At 36.1% G+C, this 12,695-nt stretch overlaps 3 protein-coding genes across 5 annotated transcripts; 1 reads left to right on the top strand and 2 right to left on the bottom strand.

Moving 5' to 3' along the window:
• Nucleotides 1–2,920: 2,920 nt before the first annotated feature.
• LOC142527231 (peroxygenase-like) lies at nucleotides 2,921–6,157 on the top strand. The gene is made up of 6 exons (XM_075631970.1): nucleotides 2,921–3,326; nucleotides 4,577–4,726; nucleotides 5,021–5,106; nucleotides 5,471–5,565; nucleotides 5,650–5,775; nucleotides 5,870–6,157. The coding sequence occupies exons 1-6, from the start codon at nucleotides 3,212–3,214 to the stop codon at nucleotides 6,021–6,023; spliced, it is 726 nt and encodes a 241-aa protein (XP_075488085.1). The 5' UTR covers nucleotides 2,921–3,211; the 3' UTR covers nucleotides 6,024–6,157.
• On the bottom strand, nucleotides 5,869–7,700 carry LOC142527230 (acid phosphatase 1-like). The gene is made up of 3 exons (XM_075631969.1): nucleotides 7,140–7,700; nucleotides 6,620–6,829; nucleotides 5,869–6,503 (listed from the first exon to the last, which is right to left on the bottom strand). The coding sequence occupies exons 1-3, from the start codon at nucleotides 7,520–7,522 to the stop codon at nucleotides 6,326–6,328; spliced, it is 771 nt and encodes a 256-aa protein (XP_075488084.1). The 5' UTR covers nucleotides 7,523–7,700; the 3' UTR covers nucleotides 5,869–6,325.
• A 1,185-nt stretch (nucleotides 7,701–8,885) lies between these two features.
• On the bottom strand, nucleotides 8,886–12,201 carry LOC142528011 (disease resistance protein RPH8A-like). Of its 3 annotated transcripts, none has more exons than XR_012815586.1 (3): nucleotides 11,173–12,201; nucleotides 9,284–11,041; nucleotides 8,886–9,151 (listed from the first exon to the last, which is right to left on the bottom strand). XR_012815586.1 is itself a non-coding variant. In XM_075633039.1 (2 exons), the coding sequence occupies exons 1-2, from the start codon at nucleotides 12,125–12,127 to the stop codon at nucleotides 9,342–9,344; spliced, it is 2,655 nt and encodes an 884-aa protein (XP_075489154.1). In that variant the 5' UTR covers nucleotides 12,128–12,201; the 3' UTR covers nucleotides 9,191–9,341. The 3 variants fall into 3 exon arrangements, 1 of the variants encoding a protein (XP_075489154.1); XR_012815587.1 differs by having other exon boundaries at nucleotides 9,289–11,041; XM_075633039.1 differs by lacking the exon at nucleotides 8,886–9,151 and having other exon boundaries at nucleotides 9,191–11,041.
• Nucleotides 12,202–12,695: the final 494 nt, after the last annotated feature.

The raw sequence follows: 12,695 nt of genomic DNA, 5'->3' as shown, positions 1-12,695 counted from the left end.
TGCTTTTCAAAAAATCCCCTTAAATACGTAGTTATATAAAAATATATTTTGTCAAGTATAATTGAAAAAAAAATTAACAACAACATTTAAGAAATGTAATCATATTACTAATCTACAAATAATAATACAAGTGTTTGGTACAAATGTCGTAAAAAAATCAGAAAAAAACATGGATACGGTGACTGGGATCTCTCAGTATGGCGTTCTCCGATGACTGACTGACACCCGATGACCCAACACGTCGATTCGGAGCCATCTCAACTTGATATAAGGTGCTGGTCATCGACCCACACCTATAAAAAATGAATCATATCGATTTTTCTTAATGTAACGTTAATGTGAATAACGAAATTTCATAAACTTACGTGGTGTAGGTGGGGGGCGAGTAAGAAAAAATTCGTAGCCACGGTTTTAGAAAAATGTTCGCTAACACAGATCGCTATTGGCAACGGATAAAAAATATTGTCGCCTTCTATTGCGACGGTCTCGTTTTAAAAATATTGTCGCCTTGTATTGCGACGGTCTCGTTTTAAAAATACTGTCGCCTTATATTGCGACGGTCTCTATGTATACCGTCACACATGGCAACGGATAAAAAACTCGTCGCCTAATATGGCGACGGACTTAATTTTTAACGTCGCCAAAAGCGACGGTCAAAAATCCCGTCGCACAAAATGGCGACGGGTTTATCCTACGGTCGCAAATTAGCGACGAGTTTGCAAAAACTGTCGCTAGTTTCGCGACGGTTTTTGAATAACTGTCGCTTTGTTAGCGACGGGTTTTGAATAACGTAGCGACGGTTTTTAATTTATTAGGCGACGGTTTAATCACGATAGGATGCCGACCTTTTTTGTAGTGAATGTACATAAAATGAGGTGACATTTAATCCCCTATTTAAATGAAATATTTGCATTCAGTCCTTTGTCTCATCCCCTATCGAGACTTTATGTCTACTTGTACGCATCTACTCATAAGCAACATCACTATATCGCTTTGTTATATTTAAATGTTTGTTTAGTTCACTCGGGCTTCTTTAGGTCTTACGGTTTAATGTTTCTTTCTTGATTTCTAAACATGATTCCTTGATTTACAGTAGTTGTGAATTCTTTTTTAATTAGGTAAACGATATCTATGTTTATTTGATATCAATTTGATTGCTTTCTGGTAAATTGTGTACTTGTTTCAAAGAAATTGACCAGTTTAGTTTCATTTATGTGTTTTTTTATTAAACCATGTAGATTGGACAAGCTGCATTTTGGTAGTAGAGTTGTTTTGATATATTTTAAGTTCGGTTGGTTTAATTAGTTCTATTATTTCCATGTTGGATTTGATTCTTTTGGAAGCTTTATTGTTTCTGTCCAACAATTTATACATTCAAATTATTCAGTAAGCAAGATCAAATGTGATATTCAAGTGAAAATAGTGTGAGCAAATGTGCCATATTTTACGTTATTAACTTATCTTTTCGAAATTTATATGTATTTTTTATACTTGTAGAAATGTTTTCTTAAAATCTATGGGAGATGGAGATCCGTGGAACTCATACAGGTTCTGAATCTTAATCGGCTTAGAGTCTTTGTTCTACGTGCCGAAATAAAAGAATTTGTTGGCTAAAAAGAGGAGAGAAAATGTAATCAGTCTTTAGATTGCAATATAAAAAAATTTGATCCAATTAACGTATCACCTTACTTGAGATCTGGGATAAGTTTATTCCTACGGCAGAAATATTTGGTGTTTTTTTGATTTATTTTCTATTTTTTTTAGATTTATTTGAATATATGTAATATAACTATTGCTACGAAAGCTGTATATTAGTTTTTTTAATATTTATTTGAATATATGTAATATAGTTATTGCTACGAAAGCTATATAATAGTGTATCGATATAAATTAATCAATATTTGACTCGTTTAAATTCTTTGTTTTCCCAATTTTTTTATTTTGTTAAGCCAATTTGTAATACTAAATGTAGGAATATTGTTATAACGGAAAGTATGATATACTCATAATACATATAGCTTTTAAAATTACATTGTTAAATAAAACTTGTACAGATATAAACACACAATTAATTATTCTATAAAAACAATATAAATACTCATATATTAATCTATAAATCTGGGTAAGACACCTCAATTCTTGAGGTGTTCCTACCTAGTAATATGTTATGGTTTCAATATTAAAAAAAAATTTAGGATAATATATTATAGTATTTAATTAGATAATCAGAAACTATGTCATACAATCGCACAAAGATTAGAAAAATCTCAAATCATTTTTAAGGACTTCATATGATATTTTTTTCATCTGTAATAATTTATATAATCTGCTATTAGTTGCAATTAAATCTCTTGAACTACTAACTTTTGATATAATGGGAAATCTTTTATAAAAATTCCATTACATATATATTTAAGACAAATAAATTAATCAAATTAATCAAATATTCTCTGACTTCTTATTCAAAATTTTATCCAAATTAAACTATCGCATCTCTGTTCAAATTCTCACCTAAATTTTAATTTTTATAGTCATTTGTTTCTATCGCTAATTTTACATAAAAATCTTTATCTTCAATCTTAAAATGATGCAATAATCAAGACCGGACCGGACTTCTTGTAAAAAAAAAGAGCTCAAAGTTCGGACAAAAATTTGTGTGAGACGGTCTTACGAGTCGTATTTGTGAGACGGATATTTTATTTGACATGAAAAAATATTATTTTTTATGCTAAGAGTATTATTTTTTATTGTGAATATCGATAGAGTTGTCTCATATCACAAATTAAGATACGTGAAACCGTCTCATGCTCACTCCAAGTTCGAACCTGTCTTGCGCTGAAACACACATTGATGCAATAATCTACATATCTTATCCTTGAAATTTCGTCTATTTATCCAAATATTTTACACGTTTTTATTTTAGGATTGCACTCTCGAGGATAAAAACAGTCAGACTTGTAATTTTTGGTGCCGCAGGGTGTTGCTCTAGAATTGAAGCGACGTGATGGGAAGGGGTGTACGTGTCACGAGCGAAGCCCCGATAAATCACGCGACCCGTCACCTGTGAGGACGCATCCGCGCAGATTTCTCCGCCCCACCGTTTCTCTTGTTCTTTTTTGTATACATGCATTTGCTGGTTCAATTTGCAAAAGGTTCCTTCTGGAAACATTGATTTTCTTGGAGGTTTTTTCGCGACTGATTTTGTAGAGAGATGGCAGCTGCTAGAGCGGAGAGAAATCCTGCATTGTCGCCGGAGGCGCCGCTTGCGCCTGTGACCTTCGAGCGGCCAGTGCGGACCGACTTGGAAACTTCGATTCCGAAGCCTTGTAAGATGTTGTTCGGTACTCGTTTCTTGAAGGATTAGATAATGTGCACCCGTCAATTGAAAGTGTTTTTTTTTTCCCAATTCTTTATTTATTTGGGATGTCAGAATTAGGATTCATTACCAGGGCAAGATCTTGGGGGAAACGGCCTCATAAAAGTCTATGAGGCGTGCCAATCCTTTGGAGTACATGTAGCACGAGAACAAATGTGAGCCTGTGGGGCAAACTTAATTTTTCAAGTCTAATAAGAACGACATGAATGATGGAGAGTAAAAATTTGCAGGACTTTTATTAAAAAAATTGATCTTTTAGCAATTTGTCAAAAAAAAAATTTATCACCTGCTAATATTACGTGCAAGAACCAGGATGATCTGACCTGGAACAGTTCATTATTTTATGCTTTGTTTTGTCGTTACACGGTACATAGTTTTTATCTGAACCTCCTTTTTGTATAGGATATATGTATATTAACTTTTTTTAGAGAGTAAACCAATAAGGTTAAGCTTACACGTTCTTTCTCGAATATTGAATGCATGAAAGGTGTGATTCAGTAATTTCTAACGCATGGTGGTGGGGTAGTAAGTCAGGAATATGTTCGTATCCCATGCATTCAAAATTAGAATAGCGAGAATAGTGGTCTCTATTCGCCATAGGAAAAGGTGAATCAGATCATTTCTTTGTTTTGATTCAGACTGGGATTGGAATTCATGATTTCTGCTCCAAGGGTTGGCTCTAGCAAACTCTAGAATAGTGTCCGAGGTCTCCGGCCATATTATTGGGGATGAATCGAAAAGCTTAGCATCAAGTGGTTAGTTGTTGACAGTAAAAGTGCATATGGGGCTTCATTTTTTCCTGAACTCCTTTGGGTATAGTAGCACAAGTTTTCCTCAACGATAGGCATACCTTAAATCTGATATGGTCTAGTGATTAGTTGCATACCGAATCTCCTAATTTGTTCTCGATTCTCTTCTGGTATTGCACAACTGACTGTTTTGGTTATCTTGAAAGCTTGATAAAGCAAAACTTAAATTCATGATATCATCTCCAAAGAGCTAGACATGATAAATGGCTATTTTCGCCTGTTCATCCTTGGATATTGAAAGGAAAATGTTCATGTCAAGTTATAATGATGGATAAGAGTACACATTCAGGTTGAAATGTTCTTTTTTGATAATGAAGCTAGATTATAATGTTGATCTATCTACACAGTAAAGATGCATTCGGTTTTTGAATCTTAATTCATGAAATTTCAGATATGGCAAGAGGTCTGGTTGCTCCTGATATGGACCACCCTAATGGAACACCTGGCCATGCTCATAATGATTTGAGTGTACTGCAGCAACATTGTGCCTTCTTTGACCAAGACGATAATGGGATAATATATCCCTGGGAGACTTATGCTGGTATTCATAAGCCGTTTCTTTGTTCCTCTTTTAATTAAATAGAACACTTACTTTTCAGCTTGAATTCTTTTGCAACATTTTTTCAATTTGTTTTGAGATGTTAATTGACATGTGTCGTAATTAAGTGACATTTATTTTTTCTCGGAATCATGAATCTCGAGCATTGAATGGCATTAAAGATTTTCCAAAACTAGTCTAATCTTTGTATGGAACAATCTACATTTTAGGTTAGATGCACCACTTTGGTGATGATTTCATTCATTTCTTCTCGGTAATAATTTTTATTATCTGCAGGACTTCGGCAAATAGGTTTCAACATGATCGCATCAATTATAATTGCTATTGTCATTAACATGGGATTGAGTTATCTAACACTTCCTGTAAGTTATTACAGCTCTATTGATATCTTTGCTCTTTCAATATCACCTCTAATGGAGAGGATTTAGCTCCACTCTCATTTGGTTGTGGAAATACATAACACAACTGATGCTAACCTTATGTGGTAATGCATGGACAATTTATGTCCAAGCATGAAGCAATGTTCACTTTCGGCAAGAATGTCAACTTTAGTAGCTACTAGTTCATGGTATAAAGAATTCAGTTTGAGTTCGATGTTGGGAAAGGAAGGGTTGGTCTGGAGATGGGTCAAGTTTAGAGTCATGAGCATGAAGTTCATATTGTTATCAGGATTGGAACTATTCCAAGTATGTTTTGAATTTTATCAATGGAAATATTTTGCAACAGGGTTGGTTTCCGAATCCTCTGTTCCCAATATATATATATAACATACACAAGGCCAAACATGGGAGTGATTCAGGAACATACGACACGGAAGGAAGGTTTGCAGCATGATATAGTTGTGTGTATATCAATCAAATGTGTAATTTTTATGATGTGAAACATTATTTTTTAAAAATTTGCAGATACTCCCCAGTGAATTTTGAGAACATGTTTAGCAAGCACGCACGAACATTTCCGGACAAGCTTACATTTGGAGAGATGTGGCGCATGACCGAGGGCAACAGACTAGCATTTGATCCCTTTGGATGGTAAAACCAAAAATCTTATACCCAGCTTAGGCCACTCTGTATATAAACTAGACCGTCTTTATAGTCAACAGAATGATGGATATTGATCCTGCAGGACTGCGAGCAAAATGGAGTGGACCATTCTGTACATTCTAGCTAGGGACCAGGATGGTCTTTTGTCGAAAGAGGCGATCAGACGCTGTTTTGATGGTAGTTTATTTGAGTACTGTGCTAAGCAGCAGAGGGGAGCCGAGGAGAAGATAGAATAGAGGCACGTATAGTTCGTTTGTGCTAGTACTTCATGTGTAACATGCATGTTTTCTAACTATCCGAAATTATGTGAACTGGGTGAAGAAATGTGGACCTCGTTTAATAATCCATGAAGTTCAGCTTATGTTCTTGAGATCGTTGAAGATGCCTTGAAAAGAAGTGTTTTTTTTTTTTGGATGTTTAGCATCTCGAACTCAATCCGGGACAATATAAAAGAATCAGGCATTAATAAAGTAGATACAAAATATGGAAATTCAGAGGAAATGTAACTTAATGACATGTAATCGATTTGAAATAAGAATCAAGCAACGTAGTAGAGAGGATTCGGAAGTTTGAAAGTTCTTTTTGCACTTGGAAGCCCTTCAATACTGCTCCATTGATCGCCTAGGATGCCCCAAATACGGTAACCCTTGTTGGTTAATTGCTTCCTCGCATCAGCCTTGAATTGTTGGACGTCCTTTCCTTCGTCATCTGAATCTCTGCATTAACAACACAATGTTTTCAGCTCAAAAGATCAAAGATTGGAGTAAAGAATCCCTTAAAAAGTAGGCCTAAAAGCCATACTTTCTGGGATATCTTCGTTATTTTTTCAAACCTTAGTATGAGATTAGTCCATCCATGATAACCAACGTCAACAAGATTATCAATCGTAGCTGATCTGAGGCATTCATTTCTTGAAGAAACCAAAAAGATCTTAACTCCAAGCCCTTTAAGATCATTGAACAGTCTCAGCGAGTAGTCTAGTACTGGAGCTTTTCCCCGATTCTTCCATTCTTGCAAAGATGTAGAGTTCAACTTGTTTCCCCTATACATAATTACCATGACATTGATACAAAATTTCAACTGTATCAAATTTAAGAGCACATAAAACCATTTACCATGATCAAGAAATGAACAAAACATTAAGGGGGTGTATTCATTCTATACTTTCAAAGACTTTTAATGACTTTTTTTAAATGATGAACTTTTGTAAAGTTGATGGATTTTTATTGACTTTTATGGAATTTCATAGAATTGTAAAACAAATTTCATAGATTCTTATAGACTTTTTTTCTAAATTTTTGTAGACTTTTTCATAGAATTATGTGAATATTTTAGAATAGTTAAGGATTTACCCGAACCCGTTTTTCTTGTAATAAGGCACGGTGGAAAGAAGGGTGTCATCAATGTCGAAGATCCAAGCATCCTTCCCATCTTTCTTCAAGCCGCAGCTGGTGGCAAGATACACGGTGCTTTCATCGATCGTTGTCTGTGAATCGACCTTGTATTGAGTCGATGTCATGTACTTCCCGATGTACTGAACGCATTCTTCAGGCACAACCTCGAAATCCTTTATATTGTGCAACTCAACATTCATCCTCCAACTCTCGCAGTAGTTTCTCAAGGTGATCTGGAGCCCATGTTTTGTTTTCTTCTGATTCAAGATGTTCCAATCAGCAGACGAACAGCCCAGGAGCCAACCGCAGATTGCTAAGCAGAAAACAAGATTTCTCGCCATCGTTTGAAGTATAGTGGAATATGTTGTATCTTAGATTTAAGTGAATATACATACATATGGCAATTGAAGAGAACATTCTGGTTGTCACACCAATTAACAAATGTATTATTAATTAGCAAATGGCATGAAAGCTGGCAGAAACATATCGACCAACAGACTTTTCATATTTCAGACAATGCATCAAGGGAAATCGAAATCGAAATCGAATAGAATTTTTCATGAATTTCTCATTTTTTTTGTCATCCATTGATTGAATAAACGTAACTTGGCGTTACACATATATTTGTTTCTTGGCCTATCACTTCCCACAAATATTATTTGTTCAGGTTCTTGAATTATATAAGTAATAAGATATATGATCCCCACAAATAAATCTATGAGGGACCTCTATTTATATCAACAATTCAACGATTATGTTATACTGGTACTAATCAGAAAATAATTTTCTGTTACACCGCATGATCCCAAGTTTTCAAGCTAAGTTAAATCTGAAGGGCTCTAAATATAATCATATTTGAATTATTTTATTTTTGCCAAAATGCTTTTTCTAACAGGAGTTTGCGAATTTTAAATGCTTATGGGCACAAACTATTGTGCAATAAATGTCCTAATTGGCTCCATCATGTGACGCAGACTTAGAATAATCATTAAATGGTCATATAATATTTGTTACCATGTGATGCAGTTGAAATTCAATCATTCTATGCTTTCGTATTTCCTTCCCCTCCCAAATGATGTTCTATATACTTAAGTTACTAAGACTTCTATATGTAAACACATTGATTCACTAAATTGTTTTCCAAAAAAACAAGAACAACATATTAAAACAAGATTGGCGGCGAGAGTTTATTTTCTGGGACTTGTGTGCATGTAAGAGTTCTAGCTCTGCCCTTGGTGTTGCTGTCACAGTTTTTTTAAAAGAAAGTGAATAAGAGTGATGGTATTGAAGAAAGTGGCAATCCTTAATCAATAATGCCAGCAAAGTGTCAACCAACATACAGCTATACGGACAGAAACAATTGCCAGCAGTCAAAAAAGATTGAAATTCATGCCTTGGATTATTGTTTCTATTACATTCTTGGTTCTGGTCAGACTAATGGACAGAGCTACATCGTCTCCATGTCTCCAATCCAATCATCCATTTGCATTATTCTACTCAAACTGGACTATCCTTTTCTGGCGTTTCACCTTTAGATTATTCCAATGTTCAGAAAAATTTAAATTATGGTCATATTCAAATAAAATGATATTATCTGTGTGTGTGTTGAAAAAAATGACTCTCGTTTGTTAAAATAACATGATTCAAAATGAAATTGCTAATTAAATGATAACATGAAATAATAAAAGAAAACACAAAACCGTGCTCAAAATTTTCTAATGATGCCAAAGGTGCTCCTCGGATCCTTAACCTATTCCTTGATGAGAAGAAGACAGAGGTAAGCAACTTCAAAATGTAAGGCCTGGGAAACAGTATATTAACTTTGTAACATTACATAAATTTGCTGAAGTGTTCCTTCTTATTGAACGTGATGACTAGATAATTTCATACATCAAGCAAAAGAACAAATCCTGAAACATCTTCCAATCACCGACCTCGAAACCAGTTTTCATCTTCAACTTGATCATCCTCTGGAAAAAAATAAACAGAGTAAATTAAATGAGCGGCCTTCATGGAACATTTTTCGTCTTTGAGGACGACCTATAGCGGTGTTTTTTTAAGGATTACTCTGATTTTTCAATGACATGGGACGAAAAGAATACCTTACTAGTTTTGTTGCCAAAGCTACTCCAAGCAATTAGGATCCACGCAAAGCAGCAATCAGAAATCATATGGGGTGATTTCCACCAAATAACTCAAGGGCATCTGACGAATCTTTTCTTGAAATTTTTGTGGCATCGACCCAATCTTTACTTTCTTGAGGGTCCGTATTTCCGTCAATTCAAAGGGAAGCATTTGTAATTCCTCGCACTGCTCGATGGTCAAAACAGTAAGATTTGGCATGGCTCTTGATTTCACTTCCCATCTCTCTAATGACTGCAGCATCGCCAGTTTGAGACTTGTGAGTTGAGGGAAGCTTGTTTCAGAACATGCCATTGCCTTTCCTACAAATGCATCGTTGCACAGGACAAGGCTCCTTAGATTCGGAAGCATCCCTAGTATTTGCATGGGGTCTTGTCCAAATTCAGATTCATTAAATACCATCTTAGTGAAGTTTGAAGTTAAACTGATCCCTTCAAGTATCCGTAACTCACCCAGGAACCCCTCTATCTCCAAAGCATGAAGAGCATGACAGTCGAGCAAATTTTCCAAAATTGAGAATCTTTTCTCCGAATAACAATCAAAATTTTTCACCAGCAGTGATGTTTGGCGTGAGCTTCTCACATTCTCATTCAAAAAGTTAATGATCTTCTCCAAGTCCTCGTTATTTCCATCTACAACCCCTGAAAAGACTTGAATTTTTTGTAGTTGATGTAGGTCAGCTACATCACATAAGTTTGCATCGAAATTTTCAAGTATTTCTAGCCTTGTCAAAGCATCCAGCCTCAGCTTATGATCATCTTGTGTATCTCTACCAATTTGAAACATAACAGGGAAATACAGATGCCGCAAACTCGTAAGCTTCCTCAAGACATTAGGTAGAGTCATTCTACAAGTTTCTATTACCCGTAAATCCAGTGTTTCCAAAAATGGGAAGTTTCTGAAAGATGATGGGAATTCCATGATATAACACCCTCGGAAACTTAGGTACCTCAGGTAAACAAGTTTATCTATATTTTTTGGAAGCTTTTGAACACGAAAATTGACTTCGTTGAAGTCCAACACCCTCATATATCTAAACTCCTTAAGATCAGCAATTTCCGACGGCCACTTAGAATTTTTTTGTGTCTTGAACAAAAGAAGGGAGCGGATGGTCTTGGCTTCTGGTGTTTCCAAAGAAACTCTATCTATATTATCATGCGTGTTCAAATATATCGCAAGTCGGGGCGATGTAAAGCTTGTTTCCTTCACGCGGACTGAACCAACAACCTTAAGAAATTCTTCCTCCTTTCCCTTCTTAATGCAGAGATCACGTAGTAGGTCATGGATTCGGCATGATTTAGGCCTTTGGGCGTCCCATTCTTCCTCGTTTTGAACCGTCACCATGCGTCTGTCGACCAATTCCTTAAAATTAGCTTCGGCAATATCAAAGTTTGATAAGTTGGGCACATCTTTTGTTGATACAAGTCCTTCAGCCATCCAGAGTAAGTACAATCTGTCAACCAGTATGTCGTGATTGCTTGGGTAATGTCCCAAATAAACAAAGCACGGCTTCAAATGAATTGGTAGCGTGTCATAGCTTAAACCCAAAATATTTCCAACTCCACCATCTCGATTTTGATGTTGCTCAAGATACTGCAGCACTACTTTCCATTCATCCAACTTCTTTCCCTTCAGGAGATTGCTTGCCACGATTATGGATAAAGGATTGCCACGACATTGTTCAAGGATTTGCAGCCCGATCTTCCTGAACTCCATGTCTTTCAAAAATAAAAACAAAAGAAGAAATTGAAGGGAAAGTTATTTTTAAGTCGATAACAATTAACCTTTTCAATATAACTCCAACATTTTCAAGAAATGAAACCATATTAACTAAAAACGTACTACGGACCAAGTATATCCCGTATTTGTGATACAATTTCCATCAGCATCCAGCTTTCTTCTTGGGTCATGTATGATTTTCGGTGAATGTACAAGGACGGTGGAACCGAATCTTGCAGCCGGGTTGTAATGATCACTCTGCTCGCGTTATCGTCCTGTGGTAAGACAGGACGTATGGTGTTCCAGGCATCTAAGGACCAAACATCATCCAGGACAACCAGGCATCTTCTTCCTTTCTGGACTTTATACAGCTGCTCCATCAACTCAGTCGTTTCCATCTCCGAAATACTCTGCGAGACTGAATTAACACCCACGCGTAATAACATCACCTCCAGAATTTCCCTCGGCCTAAGATTCATGCCTACACTAACCCAAACACGCAAATCGAAATGCTCCCTCACACTATAATGATTGTACACCGATTGTGCCAGGGCGGTCTTTCCCGAGCCACCGAGGCCAAGTATCGCAATCACTGAATAGTCGGAGAAAAACAAATGATGAAACAACAGTTCCTTTTCGTATTCCATCCCTACGAAAGATTCGGCTGATACGCTGCTGCTTCTTGTTGCATCAAAAGTCATACCACTCCTGGAGCTGATTCCTTCTGTTGCATTAACGATTTTATCAAAGTTTACAAGGCTTTTGAGAACTTGAATCTTCCCCAGAAAGATCTTAAGATCAACCAGAAGGCTCCTCTCTGAGAACAACTTCGAAAGGCACCCGCAAGATTTCACCAGGGCATTGGAATCTATGGTATCTTCAATGTCATAAGCTAATCGTATTGCCTGTTTCCATAAATGTGATGGTTTAACGTCCATGAGCTGTTGTTCCAAGTCAACAAGCTCTGAATGGAGCTGCATAACTCCGGGCCTCAAGTCTCCATGGCATCTCGCTGGTGGTCCATCAGACAGCAGCAAATACTCTAGCCTCCTATTGGCGGCCGATAACACCGACGGTGCAGTCATCGGCGACTCAGTTGTAGTTGCAGTCTATTAATCAATTAAGTAGTTATTTCATTAGAGAGTAGAGACGCACATACATAAGAGATATATAGAGATATATTAAATTTTGTAAACTCTCTTTTCTTCAATTCAATGGTTTTCCCAAATTTGCTCTTCTGCTATTCGCGCGGTGGACCATTTTCTTAATTCTTTTTTATAAATTATTACAGAACCTTTTACGTTAAACTCTCCATTAAATTCACGCTTCATAGCACAAATTAACAAATGACAATATTTTTGGAGGAGAAGGAGTAGTGTAGTAGACTTTGATCAAGAAATGGGGAAGGCATAATGTTTGAATGGAAGAATGAAAAATAATATTCCATTCGAAATGCTAGCTCCACCAAATGTCTAAAATAGATTAAAACAAACAGCAAAGAAATATGAGCAAGTATATTACGAAACCATCTTATTCACGATAAAAAGTAATACTCTTAGCATAAAAAGTAATATTTTTTCATTGATAACTCAAATAAGAGATATGTCTCACAAAATACGGCTCGTGATACCGTCTCACATAAGTTTTTGTCAT

Source organism: Primulina tabacum, chromosome 15 (assembly GCF_025594145.1).
Source record: "Primulina tabacum isolate GXHZ01 chromosome 15, ASM2559414v2, whole genome shotgun sequence".
NCBI lineage: Eukaryota > Viridiplantae > Streptophyta > Magnoliopsida > Lamiales > Gesneriaceae > Primulina > Primulina tabacum.
The sequence above is the reverse complement of the archived record's forward strand: the minus strand, read 5'-3'. Positions and strand labels throughout refer to the sequence as shown.